This window comes from Bos mutus, chromosome 15 (genome assembly GCF_027580195.1).
Source record: "Bos mutus isolate GX-2022 chromosome 15, NWIPB_WYAK_1.1, whole genome shotgun sequence".
Taxonomy (NCBI): domain Eukaryota; kingdom Metazoa; phylum Chordata; class Mammalia; order Artiodactyla; family Bovidae; genus Bos; species Bos mutus.
In genome coordinates this window covers 59,167,013-59,191,023 of record NC_091631.1, presented here as the reverse complement: position 1 = coordinate 59,191,023, position 24,011 = coordinate 59,167,013, and the positions used below count along the sequence as shown (strand labels likewise).

The 24,011-nt window shown below is 37.9% G+C and overlaps 1 protein-coding gene across 1 annotated transcript in view; it reads right to left on the bottom strand.

Moving 5' to 3' along the window:
- ARHGAP20 (Rho GTPase activating protein 20) overlaps window positions 1-24,011 on the bottom strand; it is a 221,081-nt gene that overhangs the window by 93,162 nt on the left and 103,908 nt on the right. The window contains exon 3 of the mRNA XM_070384244.1: window positions 3,991-4,155. Within this exon, the coding sequence (XP_070240345.1) occupies window positions 3,991-4,155 (165 nt within the window). The remainder of the gene's footprint in view (window positions 1-3,990; window positions 4,156-24,011) is intronic.

Here is a 24,011-nt window from a genome sequence, read left to right as displayed (position 1 = left end):
GCCATGAAATTAAAAGACACTTACTCCTTGGAAGGAAAGTTATGACCAACCTAGATAGCATATTCAAAAGCAGAGACATTACTTTGCCAACAAAGGTCCTTCTAGTCAAGGCTATGGTTTTTCCAGTGGTCATGTATGGATGTGAGAGTTGGACTGTGAAGAAGGCTGAGTGCTGAAGAATTGATGCTTTTGAACTGTGGTGTTGGAGAAGACTCTTGAGAGTCCCTTGGAGTGCAAGGAGATCCAACCAGTCCATTCTGAAGGAGATCAACCCTGGGATTTCTTTGGAAGGAATGATGCTAAAGCTGAAACTCCAGCACTTTGGCCACCTCATGCGAAAAGTTGACTCACTGGAAAAGACTCTGATGCTGGGAGGGATTGGGGGCAGGAGGAGAAGGGGACGACAGAGGATGAGATGGCTGGATGGCATCACTGACTTGATGCACTTGAGTCTGGGTGAACTCTGGGAGTTGGTGATGGACAGGGAGGCCTGGCGTGCTGCGATTCATGGGGTCGCAAGGAGTCGGACACGACTGAGTGACTGAACTGAACTGAAAGTATATGAGAAGAGAAGCAAAAGGCAAAGGAGAAAAGGAAAGATATGTTCCTCTAGATGCAGAGTTCCAAAGAATAGCTAGGAGAGATAAGAAAGCCTTCTTAAATGATCAATGCAAAGAAATACAGGAAAACAACACAATGGGAAAGACTAGAGTTATCTTCAAAAAAATTAGAGACACTAAGGGAACATTTCCTGCAAAGATGGGCACAATAAAGGACAGAGATTATATGGACCTAACAGAAGAGGAAGATATTAAGAAGAGGTGGCAAGAATACACAGAAGAACTATACAAAAAGATCTTCACGACCCAGATAATCATGATGGTGTGATCACTGACCTAGAGCCAGACATCCTGGATGCAAAGTTAAGTGGGCCTTAGGAAGTATCCTTACAAACAAAGCTAGTGGAGGTGATGGAATTCTAGTTGAGCTATTTCAAATCCTGAATGATGATGCTGTGAAAGTGCTGCACTCAATATGCCAGCAAATTTGGAAAACTCAGCAGTGGCCACAGGCCTGGAAAAGGTCAGTTTTCATCCCAATCCCAAAGAAAGGCAATGCCAAAGAATTCTCAAACTACCACACAATTGCACTCATCTCACATGCTAGCAAAGTAATGCTGAAAATTCTCGAAGCTACGCTTCAACAGTACGTGAATTGAGAACTTCCTGATGTTCAAGCTGGATTTAGAAAAGGCAGAGGAACCAGAGATCAAATTGCCAACATCTGCTGGATCACTGAAAAAGCAAGAGAGTTCCAGAAAAACATCTACTTCTGCTTTATTGACTATGCCAGAGCCTTTGACTGTGTGGATCACAACAAACTGTGGAAAATTCTTCAAGAGATGGGAGTACCAGACCACCTTACCTGCCTCCTGAGAAATCTGTATGCAGGTCAAGAAGCAAATTAGAACTGGACATGGAACAACAGACTGGTTCCAAATTGGGAAAAGGGTACACCAAGGCTATATATTGTCACCTTGCTTATTTAAGTCATATGCAGATTACATCATGCGAAATGCGAGGCTGGATGAAGCACAAGCTGGAATCAAGATTGCTGGGAGAAATATCAATAACCTCAGACATGCAAATCACACTACCCTTATGGAAGAAAGTGAAGAGGAACTAAAGAGCCTCTTAATCAAAGTGAAAGAGGAGAGTGAAATAGTTGACTTAAAACTCAACATTAAAAAAACGAAGATCATGGCATCTGATCCCATCAATCACTTCATGGAAAATAGATGGGGAAACAATGGAAACAGTACAGACTTTATTACTGGGGGCTCCAAAATCACTGCAGATAGTGATGGCAGTCATGAAATTAAAAGATGCTTGCTCCTTGGAAGGAAAGCTGCAGCAAATCTAGACAGCCTATTAGAAAGCAGAGACATTACTTTGCCAACAAAGGTCCGTCTAGTCAAGGTTATGGTTTTTCCAGTAGTCATGTATGGATGTGAGAGTTGGAGTATAAAGAATGCTGAGTGTCAAAGAACTGATACTTTTGAACTGTGCTGTTGGAGAAGACTCTTGGAGAGTCCCTTAGACTGCAAGGGGATCAAACCAGTCCATCCTAAAGGAAATCAATCCTGAGTATTCATTGGAAGGACTGATGTTGACTCTGAAGCTCCAATACTTTGGCCACCTGATGCAAAAAACTGACTCATTAGAAAAGACCCTGATGCTGTGAAAGATTGAAGGCAGAAGGAGAAGGGGACAACAGAGGATGAGATGGTTAGATGGAATCGCTGACTAAATGGACATGAATTTGAGCGAGATCTGGGAGTTGGTGATAGACAGGGAAGCCTGGCATGCTGCAGTCCATGGGTCATAAAGAGTTGGATACAAGTGAGCAACTGAACTGAACTGAAAGTATATTCAAATATGTCTGCATCCTTTTTTTAACTGGCATTTTTTTAGATAAAGCCTCCATTATCTCTCATCAGGACTCCAGTCCAGTCTCCTTGTTTCTACTCCTGTCTACCCTCTAATCCATTATCTACTATAGCCAGAAGAGTATTTAAAAAGTGTTAAAAAAAATATGTACCCCTTTATGCTACTCCCCTAATTAAAACCATTGGAATAAAATGTAAACTTCTACCATGGCCTACCAAGATAGCCCCCAAAGATACTGGCTTCCCAGTATTCTGTGTGGCCAATAGCCTACATTAGAAATGATTTTTAAAATTAGGTTATAAAGGACTGCAGCTTCTATTTTAAGCATTCTCTCCCTTCAACAGGGCTTTCTCAATGGCTCAGAATGTAAAAAATCCACCTGCAATGCAGGAGATGTAGGAGACACAGGTTCGATCCTTGGGTTGGGAAGATCCCCTGGAGGAGGGCATGGCAACCCACTTCAATATTTTTGGTGGGAAATCCCATGGACAGAAGTGCCTGGTGGCTATGGTCCTTGGGGTCGCAAAGGACCAAAGGACCCTGAAGCGACTGAACACACACACTCCCTTCAACACTCTCTTCTTCACTCCCTTGGATCTTTCACTTTAAAGGAAACAATTCCATGTTAAGAGCAGCTCTGTGGAGAGACCTCCATGGAAAAGAACTATAGCCTCTGGCCAGGAGCCACTGTGGAACTGAGGATGGCCAGAATCCACATGAGTGATCTAGGAGGTTTGAAGACTATTCATTCAAGCTCTGAGATGACTATAAACCTGGTCAACAGCTCTACTGTAACCTCATTAGGGCCCTTGAGCCAGAAACACCTGGCTAAACAATTCCCAGATTCTTGACTCGGAGAAAATATGTAAGACGTTTGTAGTCATAAACTGTTACCTTTTGGGATACTTTGTTATATGGCAATAGATAATTCATGCAGCCAACAAAGGTCCTGATAACTCGATCCTTGTCTATTTCTCCAATATCAATTTATATTACTCTCTTCCTGCTTATTATGCTCCAGTGACATAGGCCTTCTTTCAACTCCAAAGGGCCAAACTTTCCCGGCCTGCTTTGTACCTGCTATTACTTCTACTTAGAATACCCACCCTCCTAATATCCGAATGGCTAGTCATTTTTCATTCTTTATTGATTTTATTCTTCCTACCTAACATATATCACATATTTCACTTCACCCTATTTTCTTCATGGCACTAAGCACAATTTGTAATTTCCACCCCCCATCCACATTATAAATGAAAGCATCAGGAAAGCAGGGACCATATCCATCACCTTCTTCACTGTTTCCCCTATATTTATTCAGAGCATGGCACAGAGCGGGACTTAAATGAACACTTGTTAGATGAGTAAACTATTGAAACATTTTTTCAAAAACAAAACAAACATAAAACTCACTTCAGACATTAGTTATGGTAATAGAGGCCACATATTCTTATAGTGATATGGAAAAGAAAGGTTATCTTTGTTAGTGGAAAGGCAATTTTATAATGATAAACCAGGAGAGAGTATCCAGTATACTTACTTGATTTTGGCCACAACAAACAGATCATTGAACAGGAAAAGATGCCGCTCCTGCCTCTGCAGGCCTCTCTTGAGTTCTACACGGCCATCAATAAGCAGAGTCCTACTGGAGCACACAAATGATGACAGAAATGCACATGTGTCCAGGCTAGCAGAAGGACTTTCTCTGTAAAAGAGCAAACACCACACATCTTCAGTCAAATGATCAAACATAGGATTGTTTCTACAGAGATTATATTTTAAAATTGGTCAAGAAATACAAAGCTCTCTCTCTATTTTTTAATGCAATGGCATAGTTTCCTAACAGGTCCCTTTTCATAGTAATGAAAACTTACACATACTCCTTTGTGTAAGATATTTTTTTACTCAGTACTTCTTGTTATGTTTAGTCTATTTCGATCTGGTAGGCCTCAATATCTCATTATAAACTTTTTTAAACAAAAAGCAAAAAATTTTTATAATAAACATATATATATCCCAACCTAGATTCTACTATTAAAATTTTACTATACTTGCTTTATCACATATCTATCCAACTATCTATTAACCCATTTGATTTTTGGTGTTTCAGTACAAACCGATACAGCAGTACATTTCACCCTGAGTATTTTAGCATGCATATCATGTACAATGAAATGTAAAATTCTAGGTATATATTTCATGAGTGTTGACAAATGTATTCACTTGTGTGATTTAAACCCTTATCAAGATGTAGAACATTATCATCACTCCAAAAATTTTTCCTCTTATTCCTTTTCAGTTGTTATATTAGATAAAGATGGCTTCTATGTATTGGCCTGAGTTATTTCTTCATTGAAGGCTGAGATCCATTAGCTCCAACTAAATGTTGTATAAACCAACATTTTTATACACTCAATTATTAAAAAAAAATGACCCCAAACAAGCAGACTTTTATTTATTTATTTTTAATTTTATTTTATTTTTAAACTTCACATAATTGTATTAGTTTTGCCAAATATCAAAATGAATCCACCACAGGTATACATGTGTTCCCCATCCTGAACCCTCCTCCCTCCTCCCTCCCCATACCATCCCTCTGGGTCGTCCCAGTGCACTAGCCCCAAGCATCCAGTATCGTGCATTGAACCTGGACTATAGCTTGCCTGCTTTGTATATTCCACAAAACAACACTGAACATCTTCTAGCCATTGATAAGATAGAGATTGGGGTTTTAAGACCTGAAGTCACTACTATAGTAGTGACTATCAGAGATAGTAGCAACATCACTTAGACATGTAACTTCCAGAGACAGTCACTGCAGTCTCCTTCACCTCAGGACTCCTTTGCCCTCCTTCTCTTTTGGCCAGAAGCCTCTAGCTAGTCTCATGCTGTGAGGACTTTTCTTATGCAAACCTGTCCAATGATAATAGCTTTTTCATTCATCAACCCCCAGATCCCTCAAACTCCTTACAACAGTTAATCCTTACTCCATCAGTCCTAAGGCAACCATTATTATGATTTTTTTCCCCTCTGAAATTTTGCCTATTCTAGCATTTCATATTAATGGAAACTTATATATACTCTTTTGTGTAAGATATTTTTTAACTCAGTATTTTTTGTTACATTTATTAGCAATTCATTCCTTTATATTGATGAATAGTATTCCACTGTTTAAATACATGTTTGCTTATTTATTCTATTGATGGACAGCTGGGCTCTTTTCAGTTTTTAGCTATTATGAGTAAAACTGCTATTAAACTTCTACTAGTCTTTTTTTATAACCTATGTTTACATTTTTCTTCAATAAAGAACTCACAGTGGGTCACAGAATAGCTGTATGCTATTTTTAGGAAAAAAAAAGAAACTACCAGTAAGTATTCCAAAATGGTTATATTAATTTATATTTTCAACAATATTCCAGGATAATTCCAGTTACTTCACAACCATGTCAACATTTGTAAACGTTTTATATTTTGGCCATTCTAATGGATATATAGCATGTCGCATTAAGATTTTATTTTGCACTCCTGATGGCTAATAATGTTGAATACCCATGCTCTTACTGGTTATTTACATATACTAATTTGTGAATTGCTCCAAATCATATTTATTTATTATTGAAATCAGGAATTTTTCATATATCCTGGATCTATCTCCTGGATATACATATACTGCTGCTGCTGCTGCTAAATCACTTCAGTCGTATCTGACTCAGTCTGTGCGACCCCATAGACGGCAGCCTACCAGGCTCCTCTGTCCCTGGGATTCTCCAGGCAAGAATACTGAAGTGGGTTGCCATTTCCTTCTCCAAGGCATGCATGCATGCTAAGTCACTTCAGTCATGTCTGACTCTGTGCAACCCTGTGGAGAGCAGCCCACCAGGCCCCTCTGTCCACAGGATTCTCTAGGCAAGAATATTGGAGTGGGTTGCCATATATGCATATATACACACACATACATATACACATGCATATATGCATATATAAATATATATTTATCTTTTGTCAAATTTTGCAAGTATTTTCTTCTAGTCTGTGATTTGCTTGTATATATATATTTTATTTATTGAAGTATAGTTGATTTACAATGTTGTGCTAACTTCAGCTGTATAGCAAAAAGAATCAGTTACACATATACATATATCCACTCTTTTTTAGATTCTTTCTCATATAAACCATTACAGAGGAGTGAATAGAATTTCCTGGCCTACTCAGAATACTGAGTACTTATCAGTTATCTATTTATATTTAGCAGTGTGTATATGACAAGTCCAATCTCCCAATTTATCCCTCTCCCTGCTTTTTCTTGTTAACTTACATCTGTAACTCTATTTCTGTTTTGTAGATAACTGTTTTTAACATTCCACATATAAGTGATATCACATATTTGTCCTTGATTCATGTCACTCAGTATGACACTCTCTAGGTCCTTCCATGTTGCTGCAAATGGCATTATTTAATTCTTTCTATGGTTGAGTAATGCTCCATTGTACATATGTACCACATCTTCTTTACCCATTCCTCTGTTGATGGACATTTAGTCTGCTTCTGTGTCCTGGCTAATGTAAATAGTGCTTCAGTGAACACTGGGGTGCATGTATCTGTTTGAATCATGGTTTTCTCTGGATAGATGCCCAGGAGTGGGATTGCTGGATCACATGGCAACTCTGCCTTTACTTTTTAAAGAAACCTCCATACTGTTCACCACAGTAGCTTTACTAATTTACATTCCCACCAATGGTTTAGGAGAGTCATGCTTTTCTCCATACCTTTGCCAGCATTTATTGCCTGTAGATTTTTTGAGATGGTCATTCTTATTGGTGTGAGGTAATACCTCATTGTAGCTGTAATTTGCATTTACTTAATGAAAAAGTGATGCTGAGCCATCTTTTGATATGTTTGTTGGCCATCTGTATGTATTCTTTGGAGAAATGTCTGTTTAGATCTTCTGCCCATTTTCTGATGGGGTTGTTTGCTTTTTATGTTGAGTTCCATAAAGTATTTGTATATTTTGGAGATTAATCTCATCAGTTGTTTCACTTGCAATTATTTCCTCCCATTCTGAGGGTTGTCTTTTCATTTTGTTTATGGTTTCTTTTGCTGTGTAAAAGCTTTCAAGTCCCATTTGTTTATTTTTGTTTTTATTTTCTTTACTCTAGGAGGTGGACTGAAAAAGATCTTGCTGTGATCCATGCCAAAGAGTGTTCTGCCTAAGTTTTCCTTCTAACAGTTTTATAGTGTCTGGCCTATCATTTATGTCTTTAATCTACTGTGAGTTTATTTTTGTGTATGGTGTTAGGGAATGTTCTAATTTCATTCTTTTTACATGTAGCTGTCCAGTTTTCCCAGCACCATATTTTGAAAAAACTGTCTTTTGTCCATTGCATCTTCTTGCCTCCTTTGTTATAGACTAAGTGGCCCTAAGTGTGTGGGTTTATTTTACCTCTGGACTTTCTACCCTGTTCCATTGATTCATATTTTTTTTTCTGCCAGTACCATATTGTCTTGATGACTGTAGCTTTGTAATACAGTCTAAAGTCAGAAAGGTTGATTCCCTCAGCTCCATTTTTCTTTCTCAAGACTGTTTTGGTTATTTGCAAAATTTTTTGTTCTAATGTAATGGAAAATGATCTTAGTAATATGATAGGACTTACATTAAATCAGTAGATTGCTTTGGGTACTACAGTCATTTTCACAATATTGATTCTTCCAATCAATAGACATGGTCTATCTCTCCATCTGTTTACATCATCTTCAATTCTTTCAGCAGTATCTTACAGTTTTCTGAGTAGAAGTCTTTCATCATTAGGTAGTTTTATTCCTAGGCATTTTATTCTTTTTAATATGATGGTGAGTGGGGTTGTTTCTCTGATTTTCTGATCTTTCATTGTTAGTGTATAAGAATGCAAGAGATTTCTGTGTGTTAATTTTATATCCTGCAACTTTGTAAATTCATCAATGAGCTCTAGTAGTTTTCTGGTAGCATCTTCAGAATTTTCTATGTATAGTATCATGTTATCTCCAAACAGTGACAGTTTAACTTTTCCAATATGGATTCCTTTCTTTTTCTCCTCTGATTGCTGTCACTATGACTTCCAAAATTATATTGAATAATAGTGGGGAGAGTGGACATCCTTGTCTTGTTCCTAATCTTAAGAATGCTCTCAGTTTTTCACCAGTAAGAATGATACTTGCTGTGGGTTTGTTGTATATGGCCCTTACTCTGTCGAGGTAAGTTACATTTGGCTTTCCTGGTGGCTCAGCAGTAAAGAATCCACCTGCCAATGGAGGAGACAGGAGTCCTATTCATGGGTTGGGAAGATTCCCTGAGAGGGATATGGCAACCCACTCCAGTATGGTTGCCTGGGAAATATGGACAGAGGAGCCTGGGAAGCTACAGTCCATGGGGTCACAAAGAGCTGGACACGATTTAGTGACTATACAGCAACACAAGTTCCCTTTGCACACTTTCTGAAGAGTTTTTCAATCATAAACAGGCATTGAATTTTGTCAATAATTTTTCTGTGTCTATTGAAATGATTATATGGTTTTTATCCTTCACTTTATTCATGTGGTGTTTCATACTGATTTGTAGATATTGAAAAAAATCTTTGTATTCTTAAGATAAATTCCACTTGACCATGATGTATGATTCTTTTAATGAGTTGCTGGATTCAGTTTAGTGCTTTCTTGAGGATTTCTCTGTTTACATTCTTCAGTAATACTGATCTGTAGTTTCCTTTTTGTGTGTGATATCTTTGTCTGGTTTTGGTATGAGGGTGATGGTGGCCTCACAGAATGAGTTCAAAAGTGTTCCTTCTTCTGCAATTTTTAAACTTAATATTGCAGGATAATTCTAGTTACTTCACAACCATATCAACATTTGGCATTGTTAATCTTTAAAATTTTGGTCATTCTAGTGGATATATAGTAGCATCTCAATAAGATTTTAATTTGCATTTCTCTGATGACTAATAATGTTGAACATTCATGTTCTTATTGGTCATTCATATATATTAATTTGTGAATTGTCTCCAAGTCTTTTTAAAGTTTTTTCTTTCTCTGTTTCCCCCAGTCCTGTGGAAGTCCTGTAATCAAATTCTGTTAGCCTTCAAAGTCAGGTTTCCTGGGGATTCCTAGTCTCTTTGCCAGATCCCCAGACTAAAAAGCCTGTGATGGGGGTCAGAACCTTCACAATAGTGGGAGAATTTCTTTGGTATTATTGTTCTCCAGTTTGTGGGCTGCCTACCCAGCAGGTATGGGACTTGATTTTATTATGACTGTGTCTCTCCTACCGTCTCACTGTAGCTTCTCCTTTGTCTTTGGATGTGGGGAATCATTTTTTTGGTGGGTTCCAGAGTCTTCCTGTTGATAGCTGCAATTTTGGTGCTCTCACAGGAGGAGATGAGCGCACGTCCTTCTACTCTACCATCTTGAACCACACTCCCTTGTCTTCAAATCTTAAAAATATTGTGTTACATATTCTTTTTATTATTGAGTTGTGGAAATTTTTTATATATCCTGGATGTATGTGCATATGTATCTATTTTCTGAGTATAGATATATACATACATACATACATGCACCTATGCACTATTACACATAAATATATATGTATATCCTCTATTAAATGTTTGCAAATATTTTCTCTCGTCTATGATTTGCCTGTACATTTTCTTAAAACTTAAAAGAGTTTTAATTTTGATGAAGCCTACTTTATTATTTTTATAATGATTTTTTGTGTCCTTTTAAAGAAATATTTGCCTATTCCCAAGTCATGAAGATACTCTCCTATGTTTTTCACTAAAGTATGTATGAGTTTAGTTTTTACAACTAAGTTTACAATTTACATTAAATTAATTTTGGTTTATGGTATAAGGTAGGGGCTTAGCTTCATTTTGTTTTTCTATATGATCACCTTTTTCTTTCCTCAGGATTGCTTTGGTACCTTTGTTGAAAAATCACATGACTACAGAGAACAGGTCTATTTTTGGGCTTTCTATTTTTTTTTCTTTAAAGTTTATCAACAAACTTCATTATGGAATATAGAATATCTTGAAAATTCTATGTTAGGATGAACTTATACTTTTTTCCTTCCCTTTTTTTTTTTCAATTGGAGGCTAAGTGCTTTACAATGTCGTGGTGGTCTCTGCTACATATCAATGCAAATGGGTCATAATTGTATTTATAACCCTTCCCTCCTGAACCTTCCCCGCCATACCCATTCCACTCCTCTAGGTCATCAGAGCATCAGGTTCAGTTCCCTGTGTTACAAAGCAGCCTCCTGCTAGTTATCTATTTTATACATGATAAGAGTGTATATGTCAATGCTACTTTCTCAAGTTGTCCTACCCTCTCCTCTTTCCCCTGCTCTGTCCACCAGACCATTTTCTATGTCTCCATCTACACTTCTTCTCTGTAAATAGGTTCAACAGATTCACTGATCATTTTAAAGATTAATCTATGTCAGAATCACATTGCCTTATTATTCTATCTTTACAGAGCAAATCACAAAATTAGGCAGTATAAGTCTACGAACTTTTTCTTGTTTTAAAACTGCTTTGGATAATCTGGGCTTCCCTGGTGGCTCAGTGGTAAAGAATCTGCCTTCAAAGCAGGAGCTGCAGGACACTCGGGCTTGATCCCTGGGTCAGGAAGATACCCTGGAGAAAGGCATGACAATCCACTGCAGTATTCTTGCCTAGAGAATCCCATGGACAGAGGGGCCTGGTGGGCTACAGTCCATGGGATCCCAAAGAGTTGGACACGACTGAAGTGACTTAGCAGCAGCAGCAGCTTTGGGTAATCTGCTATTATTCAAATCCTCTGTAATTATTTTAATTACACTGTATTAAATAATACATTGCATTAACACATATAATCCTCTGTATTAATTTATACATTTTTGAGATTAAAAAACATGAAGAACACAGGAAAGAAAACCTATTGTGGTGAAGAAGAGGCAATGAACACAGCTTCAGTTATACTGAGTGTAAAATTAGCAGTGAACCAAATGATATGCGAATACAAGGAAGGCAGCTACCACTTAAAAGAGATGTCATATTTGTAATCATACAAAGACAGCTACACAAATAATACTATGGGAATGACTAGAACTGCCCATAGATACGAGTGAATACTTATTAAAAGCAACAAGGGAAAAGCAATAACATATCTACAAAGGAACTCTCTTAAGGCAATCAGCTTGACTTTTCAGCAGAGAGTCTGCAAACCAGAAGGGAGTGACATGATATATTTTCAATGATGAAAGAGAAAAACCTACAACTACGGAATTACCCAGCAAAGCTTTCCTTCAGATTTGGAAGACAGATCAAAAAGTCTTACAGAGAAGTAAAAGCTGAATGAGTTCAGCATCACAAACCAACTTTATAAGCAATGTTAAAGGGACTTCTCTAAGTAGACAAGGCCATAACTAGAAATATGAAAATTATGAAAGGAAAAATTTCACTGGTAAAGGCAAATATTCAGTAAGGGTAGTAGGCCAATCACATTTAAAGACAGTAGGAAGGTTAAAGAAAAAAGTAGCAAAATCATCTATACACACGGTAAGTAGTTAAGGTGCACACAAAAGGTTGTAAAATATAATGTCCCAATCAGTAAACATGTGTGCTCAGTCGCTTCAGTCGTGTCTGACTCTTTGAAACCTCATGACCATAGCCAGGCAGGCTCCCCTGTCCATGGGATTTTCCCAGCCAGAATACTGGAGTGGGTTGCCATGCCCTCTTCTAGTGGATCTTCCCCTTCCCAACCCAGAGATTGAACCCATGTCTCCTGTGTCTCCTGCAATGCAAGCAGATTCTTCACCCCTGGGCCCCTGGGGAAGCCGATCATAAACATGGGACACAGGTAAAAATGCAACATTGTTAAACTGTTTTCAAACTTAAGAGATCAGTAACTTCTGCTGTTGTTCAGTCATCCAGTTGTGTCTGACTGTTTGCAACCCCATGGAGTGCCGCATGCCAGGCCTCCCTGTCCCTTACCATTTCCTGAAATTTGCCCAAGTTCATGTCCACCGCATCGGTGATGCCACCCAGCTATCTTATCCTCTGACACCCTTTCCTCCTTCTGCCTTCAATCCTTCCCAGCACTAGGGGCTTTTCCAAAGAGTCAGCTGTTTACATCAAATGACTGAAATACTGGAGTTTCAGCTTCAGTATCAGTCCTTTCAACAAGCAGTCAGGGTTGATTTCCCTTAAGAATGATTGGTTTGATCTCCTTGCTCTCCAAGGAACTCTCAGGAATCTTTTCCAGCACCACAGTTTGAAGGCACTCCACCTTCTTTACAGTCCAGCCCTCACAACTGTACATGGCCACTGGGAAGAACATAGCCTAGACTGTATGGACCGTTGTTGGCAGAGTAATGTCTCTGCTTTTCAAAACACTTTTAGGTTTGTCAAAGCTTTCCTGCCAAGAAGTAAATGTCTTCTGGTTTCACAGCTGCAGTTACCATCCACACTGATTTTACAGCCCAAGAAGAGGAAACCTGTTACTACTTCCATCTTTTTCTCCTCTATTTGCCGAAGTAATGGGGTGCGATGCCCTGATCTTAGTCTTTTAATATTTAGTTTTATGCAAGCTCTTTCACTCTCCTCCTTCACCCTCATCAAGAGCCTCTTTAGTTCCTCTTCGCTTTCTGCCATTAGAGTGGTATTATCTGCATATCTGAGGTGGTTGATGCTTCTCCTGTGTATCTTGATTGTAGCCTGTAACCCATCCAGCCTGGTATTTCTCATGATGTGCTCAGTGTACAGATTAGACAAACAGGGTGACAGAAGACAGCCTTGTTATACTCTTTTCTCAATCTTGAACCAATCAGTTACTTTAAATAATCAAATATATATATAGCTATATAAAAACCACATGGTAACCATAAACCAACAATCTGTAATAGACATATACCCTAAGAAGAAAAAGGAATCCTAACATAACATTAAAGAGTCATCAAGTCACAAGAGAAGAGAATAAAAGAAGACCTAGACTAACAGCTCCAAAACAACTAACAAAATGGCAGTAAGAAAATATATATCAATATTTACCTTAAATGTAAATGGACTAAACTCTCCAATCAAAAGACAGAGTGGCTGAATAAATACAAAATCCAGACCTAAATATATGCTGCTGACAAGAGATTCACTTCATATCTGAAGACACACACAGAGTGAATGTGAGCATATGAAAAAAAAAAGTCCAAGGAAATGGAAATCAAAAGAAACCCATGGTCACAGGTCTTAGTGAAGTGGAAGTCGCTCAGTTGTATCCAACTCTTTGCAACCCCATAGACTGTCCATGGAGTTCTCCAGGCCAGAATACTGGAGTGGGTAGCCTATCCCTTCTCCAGGGGATCTTCCCAACCCAGGAATTGAACTGGGGTCTTCTGCATTGCAGGCGGATTCTTTACCAACTGAGCTATCAGGGACGCCCCAGCATGTTTTATATCAGATAAAATAGACTATATGGTAAAGACCACTGAAGATGGATACTACATAATAATCAAAGTATCAATCCAGGAAAATATAGAACAACTGTAAATATATATGCACCCAACATTGGAGCACCTAAGTACATAAAACAAATACTAACTGGCATAAATGGAGAAATTGACAGTCACACAATAATAATAGGGGACTCTAACACATCACTTCTATCAATGTACAGATCATCCAGAAAGAAAATCAATAAGGAAACACTGGGCTTAAATGAAATATTAGAACAGAAGAACTTAAGTGGTATATGTAAAGCATTCTATCTGAAGACAGCAGAATACATGTTCTTTACAAGTGCACATAGAACATTCTCTGGGATAAATCACATGTGAGGCTAAAAATAAGCCTTGTAAATTTAAGAAAACGGAAATCAGATCAAGCATCTTTTTTGACCACAACACTATGAGACTGAAAGCAGCTACAAGAAAAAAATGAAAAAAAAAAAAACCCACAAACATGTGCAAACCAGACAATATACTACTAGACAATCAAAGAATCACTGAAGAAATCGAAGAAAAATTAAAAAAAAAATTCTATAGACAAATGAAAACAAAAGAACAAAGATCCAAAAACCAATGGAAAGCAACAAAAACAATTCTAAGTGGGAATTTTATAGCAATATAAGCTCACCTCAGCAAACAAGAAAACTTTCAAATAAACAACCTAACCTTACACCTAGAAGTAGAGGAACAAAAAACATCCCAAAGTTAGTAAAAGGGAAGAAATTATAAACATCAGAACTGAAATAAGTAATAGAAAAAACAATAATAGAAAAGCTCAAAGACACTAAAAGCTGGTTCTTAGTAAAGATAAACAAAATTGATAAACATTTAGCCAGACACTTAAGAAAAAAGGGAGAGGGTCCAAATCAATAAAATCAGAAATGAAAAAGGAGAAGTTAAAACTGACACCACAGAAATTCAGAGAATCATAAGACACAACTACTACAAACAACTATATGCTGAAAATGGACAACCTAGATGATATGGACAGATTCCTAGAAAAGCAAATCTCCTAAGACAGAACAAAGAAGAAATACAAAATTCGAACAGACCAATTACCAGTACTCATCTCACATGCTACCAAGTAATGCTCAAAATTCTCCAAGCAAGGCTTCAACAGTACATGAACTGAGAACTTCCAGATGTACAAGCTAGATTTAGAAAAGGCATAGGAACCAGAGATCAAACTGCCAACATCCACTGGATCATAGAAAAAGCAAGAGAATTCCAGGAAAACCTCTACTTCTGCTTTATTGACTACACCAAAATCTTTGACTGTGTGGATCATAACAAACTGTGGAAAATTTTTTAAGAGATGGGAATACCAGACCACCTTGCTTACCTCCTGAGAAATCTATATGCAGGTCAAGAAGTAACAGTTAGAACTGGACTGGAACAATGGACCGGTTCAAAACTGGGAAAGGAGTATGTCAAGGCTGTATATTGTAACCTTGCTTATTTAACTTATATGCAGAGTACACCATGTGAAATGCCAGGCTGGATGAAGCACAAGCTGGAATCAAGATTGCCAGGAGAAATATCAGTAACCTCAGATATGCAGATGACACCACCCTTATGGCAGAAAGCAAAGAAGCACTAAAGAGACTCTTGCTGAAAGTGAAAGAGGAGAGTGAAAAAGCTGGCTTAAAACTAAACATTTGTAAAATTAAGATCACGGCATCCAGTCCCATCACTTCATGGCAAATAGATGCAAAAACAATGGAAACAGTGAGAGACTTTATCTTCTTGGGGTCCAAAATCACTGCAGATGGTGACTATAGCCATGAAATTAAAAAAGACGCTCGCTCCTTGAGAAAACAGCTATGACAAACCTAGACAGCATGTTAAAAAGCAGAGACATTACTTTGTTGACAAAGGTCAGTCTAATCAAATCTATGGCTTTTCCAGTAGTCATGTATGGATGTGAGAGTTGGACCATAAAGAAAGCTGAGCATGCCATAAAAAGGAAAGCATTTGAGTCAGTTCTAATGAGGTGGATGAACCTAGAGCCTATTATACAGAGCTTACAGTGAAGTCAGTCAGAAAGTGAAAGAGAAATATCATATACTAACACATATATATGGAATCTAGAAAGATGGTACCAAAGAATTTACTTGCAGGGCAGCAATGGAGAAACAGGCATAGAGAACAGACTTATGGACACGGGGAGAGGGAAGGAGAGGGTGAAATATATGGAGAAAGTAACATGGAAACTTACATTACCATATGTAAAATAGATAACCAATGGGAATTTGCTATATGTCTCAGGGAACCCAAACAGGGGCTCTGTATCAACCTAGAGGTGTGCGATGGGAAGGGAGATGGGAGGGAGGTTCAAGAGGGACGGGTCATATGTATACCTATGGCTGATTCATGTTGAGCTTTTACAGAAAACAACAGAATTCTATAAAGCAATTATCCTTCAATTAAATAATAAATTAATTTTAAAAAAGAAAGTTGAGTGCTGAGGAAGTGGTGCTTTGAACCGTGGTGTTTGAGAAGACTCTTGAGAGTCCCTCGGAGAGCAAGGAGATCAAACCAGTCAATCCTAGAGGAAATCAGTCCTGAATATTCATTGGAAGGACTGATACTGAAGCTGAAGCTGAAGCACCAATACTTTGGCCACCTGATGTGAAGAACTGACTCACTGGAAAAGACCCTGATGCTGGGAAAGATTGAAAGCAGGAGGAGAAGGGAATGACAGAGAATGAGATGGTGGACGGCATCATCGACTCGATGGACATGAGTCTGAGCAAGCTCCAGGAGTTGGTGGTGGAAAGGAAAAGTCTGGCGTCCTGTAGTCCAGGGGGTGGCAAAGAGTCAGACACAACAGAGTGACTGAACTGAACTGAATTACCAGTAATTAAATTAAATCAGCAATTTTTCTAAATTGCCTAATTTTTTAAATGACTATATCAGCATATACATACTCAAAATTTACACAGCTTATTATACCCATGAGAAACCAGTATATCACATGCAGAATAGCTTAGCAGTCTGCACAAAATGTTAAAAATGATCCCCAATAAAACTCTTTTTAAAAGGACATGGTTCTATTATGCATAATCTGTACTGAAGTCATAAGCAACATCTTCCTCTTCAACCATTTTAAAACTCCCAACAAACAAAAGTCCAGGACTAGATGGCTTCATAGGTGAATTCTACCAAACATTTAGAGAATAATCCTTCTCAAAATATTCCAAAATACTGCAGAGCAAGGAATACTCCTGAGACCATTCTATGAGGTTTGCTGCTACTGCTAAGTCACTTCAGTCGTGTCCGACTCTGTGCGATCCCATAGACAGCAGCCCACCAGGTTCCCCCGTCCCTGGGATTCTCCAGGCAAGAACACTGGAGTGGGTTGCCATTTCCTTCTCCGATGCATGAAGGTAAAAAGTGAAAGTGAAGTTGCTCAGTCATATCTGACCCTCAGCGACCCCATGGACTGCAGCCTACCAGGGTCCTCCATCCATGGGATTTTCCAGGCAAGAGTACTGCAGTGGGTTGCCACTGCCTTCTCCGTCTGTGAGGTTTGCATCACCCTAATACCAAAACCAGACAAAAACATCACACACAAAAAGAAAATTATCAACCACTATCACTGGGGCTTTCCTTGGCTCAGATGGTAAGGAATCTGCTTGTAGAGAGGGAGACCTGGGTTCGATCCCTGTGTCAGGAAGATACTCTGGAGAAGGGAATGGTTACCCACTTCAGTATTCTTGCCTGGAGAATTCCATGAACAGAGGAGCCTGGTGGGCTACAGTCCATGGGGACACAAAGAGTCAGACACGACTGAGTGATTAACATTTTCAATTCACATCACTGATGAATACAGACACAAAAATCCTCAGCAAAATATTAGCAAAATGAATCCTACAAAACATTAAAATAATCATACACCAGGATCAAGTGGGACTTATTCCAGAGATGAGGAGAATTTTTATTATCTGTAAACCAATAAATGTTAGATACCACATTAACAAACTGAGAATGAAAAACTGATACAGGATCCTTGGGGCTGGTGCACTGGGATGACCCGGAGGGATGGTATGGGGAGGGAGGTGGGAGGGGGATTCAGGATGGGGAACACGTGTACGCCCATGACAGATTCATGTTGATGTGTGGCAGAACCAATACAATATTGTAAAGTAATTAGCCTCCAATTAAAATAAATAAATTTAAATTAAAAAAAGAAAAGAAAAACTATATGGTTAATAACCATATAGTTATTTCAATAGATGCAGAAAAAGCTTTTGAAAAATTCAGCATCTATTTATGATAAAAACTCTCCAGAAAGTGTGCATAGAGAGAATAAATCTCAGCATAATAAAAACCCTATATGACAAACCACAGCTAACCCCATGCTGGAATGTGAAAAGCTAAAAGCATTTCCTCTAAGATCAGGAATGAGACAGAGATGCCCACTTTTGACATTTTTATTCAACACAGTATTTGAAATTCTGGCCACAGCCATCAGAGAAGAAGAAATAAAAGATATCCATCTTGGAAGGGAAGAAGTAAGACTGTCACAGATTGCAGGTGACATAACAACACACATAGAAAATCCTAAAGGCGCAAGAGAAAACTACTAGAGATCAATGAATCTGGTAAAGTTGTAGGATACAAAATTAACACACAGAAATCCACTGCATTTCTGTACACCAACAATGGAGTATCAGAGAGAAATTAAGACAAATTTTACCATTTCATCAAAAAGAATACAATACTTAGGAATAAATCTACCTAATGAGGCAAAAGACATATACTCTGAAAACTGTAAGACACTGATGAAAGAAATAGAAGATGAGACAAACAGGTGGAAAGATAGACCATGTTCATGGATTGGAAGAATCAGTATTATCAAAATGATCTATACTACCCAAGGCAATCAACAGATTCAATGCAATACTTATCATTACCAATGGCATTTTTCACAGAACTAGAATGAAAAATTTAAAAATCTGTGTGCAAAGACAAAAGACTTCATGTAAACAAAGGAATCTTGAGAAAGAAGAACAGAGTTGGAGGAATCAGGCTCCCTGACTTCAGATTATACTACAAAGTTGCAGTAATCAAAACAGTATGGTAAAGTCATTAAAAGGGAAACACAGGTGAACAGAACTGGAGAGCCCAGAAATAATTACTTAATAATTAATTCATAATTTATTAGTCAATGATAATTTGGTCAATTAGTCCATGACAAAGGAGGCAAGAATATACAATGGGCAAAAGATAGTCTCTTTCATAAGTGGAGTTGAGAAAACTTGATAGGTACATACAAAAGAATGAACTTAGAATTCTATCTAACATTCATGTACAAAAATAAATTTAAAATGAATTAAAGACCTAGATGTAAGACTGGAAATCATAAAACTCCTAGAAGAAAATCTTTTGTACAGCAAAGGAAATCACTGACAAAATGAAAAGACAACCTACTGAATGGGAGAAAATGTTTGAAAATAATATGACTAATAAGGGGTTTAATATCCAAGTGAAGAAGAAGAGAAGTCGCTCAGTTGTGTCTGACTCTTTGCGACTCCATGGACTGTAGCCCACCAGGCTCCTTGGTCCACAGCTCATACATCAAAAAACAAGTAACCTAATTTTTAAAATGAGCAGAAGACTTGAACAGACATTTCTCCAAAAAGGACATACAAACACACGAAAAGATGCTCAACATAGCTCATTATCGGGTAAATGCAAATCAGAACCACAATGAGATATCACCTCACACCTATCAGAATGGCTGTCATCAACAAGAACACAGATAACAAATGTTGGCAATGATGTGGAGAAAAGGAAGCCCTCATATACTGTTGGTGGGAATGTAAATTGGTGCAGTCACTGTGGAAAACAGTATGGATTCTTGTAAAAAAGCTAAAAAATAGAACCACTTTGACCAACCAATTATACTCCTGAGTATATGTCCAAAAAAACAAAAAAACACCACACTAATTTGAAAGATACACGCACCCCAATGTTCATAGCAGCATTATTTACAATAGCTAAGATATGGTAGCGACTTAAGTGTTCATCACTAGATGAATGGATAAAGAAGATGGAACCTAAAAAATACAAAAAACTAGTGAATATAATAAGGAAGTATATTCACAGATATAGAGAACAAACTAGTGGTTACCAGTGGGGAGAAGAAAGGTGAGAGGGGCAACACAGGCACAGGAAATTAAGAGGCACATGGTATTATGTATGAAATACGATAGAAGGATATACTACAAAATAAAGGAATATAGTCTTTTACAATAACTTTAAATTGATTATAACCTGTAAAAATTATGAATCACTGTATTTTACACCTGCAACTTATATTAGTATCATACATCAACCATGCCTCAATTAAAAATGAAAAAAGAAATAGTAAGATTACTGATAAGAGGGAAATAGATAATGTATGCAGTTAGCTACCTCTGTGAAAGCAACCCTATCCTAAAGTATAGTTTATAAATGTGAGGATAAGCATTAATGAAAGTCTCCTAAAGGAAACAAGCCAGAGTTGAAATAAAATCCAAGCAACATTAATAACAGTAACAACAAAAACAAAGAGATATTTATTAGTCTACTTTTTAAAGGAGCTCAAAGAGCAAGAACTTGCATTGTCAGGGTGTCCATCAAAATAATATAGGATATAAGAGACCATGCTCTATCATTCCAAGTATCTGGTTCACATAGTAGCTGCAATAAATGGAGATTCTGGCTTATCTATGTTTCTTGGATTTGAACAGTATGGATCACAGTGTCAGATTTCTTCTAAGTATACAACAGGGCTGAGTTATTGCTGTGTTGTTCAGTTGTTAAGTCATGACCAACTATTTGTGACCCCATAGACTGCAGCACGCCAGGCTTCCCTGTCTTTCACTATCTCCCTGAGTTTGCTCACACTCATGTTCATAGAGTTGATGATGCTATCTAACCATCTCATTCTCTGCCACCCTCTTCTTCTTTTGCCTTCAGTCCTTTCCAGTATCAGGGTCTTTTCCAGTGAGTTGGCTCTTTGCATCAGGTGGCCAAAGTACTGGAGCTTCAGCTTCAGCATCAGTCCTACCAATGAATATCCATGGTGGATTTCCTTTTAGGATTGACTGATTTGATTTCCTTGCAGTCCAAGGGACTCTCAAGAGTTTTCTCCAGCACCACAATTCAAAGGTATCAGTTCTTCAGTGCTCAGCCTTCTTTATGATCCAAGCCTAACATTTATACAGGCCTACTGGCTGAGAACACACACTATCCTGATAACTCTCTGAGGTAATGTCTGAGTGGTCAGCCATTCCTTCCTTATTACAGTTCTTAAAGTGCGGTTTCCCCAGGAGCAGCATCAGCATCAAATGGGAACTTCTTAAAAATGTAAATTCTCAGGCCCACCTCAGACTTATTGAATCAGAAACTCTAGAGAGTTGGTTCCAAATTTTGTATTTTAACAAGCTATTCAGATGATTCTAATGCACATTGAAGTTTGAAAACTACTGTTCTCTGCTGACTCTCTCAACATACATCCTAACATTCTAAAATTCTACAACTATCTTTTTAAAGTAAGTACTAGTAACATATATTTCTATTTAAGATAAAGTGAACTTTCAGGATTTATCATTTTATGGAATTTTTGAACTATAGTTCCCATCCCTAATAAGTGAATTCTGTTACATTCACCAATTACTAATTACGTATGGTTCAGACGGTAGAGTCTGCCTACAAGGCGGGAGACCTGGGTTCAATCCCTGGATCGGGAAGATCTCCTGGAGAAGGAAATGGCAACCCACTCCAGTATTCTTGCCTGGAAAATCCCATGGACGGAGGAGCCTGGTGGGCTACAGTGCATGGGGTCGCAGAGTCGGACACGACTGAGCGATTTCATATCAGATGTGTAATTTGCAGAGATGTAGTAGTGAATGATAAGGCAAATAAATCAGCTGAAGTATTTATAAACAGAAGAGAAATGGATTATGTTAATTAATAATTATGTTTAGCATAATTATATTAAATACAATTAATATCATGCTTAATATTATGAATTGGAAGTAAACAGACAGAAAAGACCCAGATTCATCATCACAGAGAAGAATCCTTTCTATTTCAAAATCTTCTTGGGTGGGGGAATAGGAAGAGGCATAAGAGCACCTGGTATTAAGTAGTGACTTTCAAATTTATAGAAAACAAGAATGAAATTTCACTTGATCTTATGAAAACTGATCAACGAATGACAAGACTAGTAAGCAAGCAATGAATAAAGAAATGACTAATAGCATTTTACATCTATTTTCTTAACTGTCAGGAAAATTTTGCAAGGGGAAAAGAATCACCTTTGCATTTTGGCTTTAGATATTCAATAAATAAAAATTTCTGATTACAATGATAAACCATTGGATAGCAGTATTATTTAAACTAGGGATCTTCAAACTATTACTCAGAGGGTCTGATAATAAACTGTCTAGGCTTTGTAGGCCATTCATATGGTGATCTTCATTGTCAAATATCCAACTAGCCATTGTGTGGAAAAATCAGCCATAAATAATACTTAATGGAACAGATGTGGCTGTGATCCAATAAAACTTTTTTTTTTTTAATTTTTAAACTTTACAATATGTATTAATTTTGCCAAATATCGAAATGAATCCGCCACAGGTATACCTGCGTTCCCCATCCTGAACCCTCCACCCTCCTCCCTCCCCTCCCCTCCCTCTGGGTCGTCCCAGTGCACCAGCCCCAAGCATCCAGTACTGTGCATCGAACCTGGACTGGCGACTCGTTTCATACATGATATTATACATGTTTCAATGCTATTCTCCCAAATCTCCCCACCCTCTCCCTCTCCAACAGAGTCCATAAGACTGTTCTATACATCGGTGTCTCTTTTGCTGTCTCGTACTCAGGGTTATTGTTACCATCTTTCTAAATTCCATATATATGTGTTAGTATACTGTATTGGTGTTTTTCTTTCTGGCTTACTTCACTCTGTATAATAGGTTCCAGTTTCATCCATCTCATTAGAACTGATTCAAATGTATTCTTTTTAATGGCTGAGTAATACTCCATTGTGTATATGTACCACAGCTTGCTTATCCATTCATCTGCTGATGGGCATCTAGGTTGCTTCCATGTCCTGGCTATTACAAACAGTGCTGCGATGAACATTGGGGTACACGTGTCTCTTTCCCTTCTGGTTTCCTCAGTGTGTATGCCCAGCAGTGGGATTGCTGGATCATAAGGCAGTTCTATTTCCAGTTTTTTAAGGAATCTCCACACTGTTGTCCATAGTGGCTGTACTAGTTTGCATTCCCACCAACAGTGTAAGAGGGTTCCCTTTTCTCCACACCCTCTCCAGCATTTATTGCTTGTAGACTTATGGATCGCAGCCATTCTGACTGGCGTGAAATGGTACCTCATAGTGGTTTTGATTTGCATTTCTCTGATAATGAGTGATGTTGAGCATCTTTTCATGTGTTTGTTAGCCATCTGTATGTCTTCTTTGGAGAAATGTCTATTTAGTTCTTTGGCCCATTTTTTGATTGGGTCATTTATTTTTCTGGAGTTGAGCTGTAGGAGTTGCTTGTATATTTTTGAGATTAGTTGTTTGTCAGTTGCTTCATTTGCTAGTATTTTCTCCCATTCTGAAGGCTGCCTTTTCACCTTGCTAATAGTTTCCTTTGTTGTGCAGAAGATTTTAAGTTTTATTAGGTCCCATTTGTTTATTTTTGCTTTTATTTCCAATATTCTGGGAGGTGGGTCATAGAGGATCCTACTGTGATGTATGTTGGAGAGTGTTTTGCCTATGTTCTCCTCTAGGAGTTTTATAGTTTCTGGTCTTACGTTGAGATCTTTAATCCATTTTGAGTTTATTTTTGTGTATGGTGTTAGAAAGTGTTCTAGTTTCATTCTTTTACAAGTGGTTGACCAGTTTTCCCAGCACCACTTGTTAAAGAGATTGTCTTTAATCCATTGTATATTCTTGCCTCCTTTGTCAAAGATAAGGTGTCCATATGTGTGTGGATTTATCTCTGGGCTTTCTATTTTGTTCCATTGATCAATATTTCTGTCTTTGTGCCA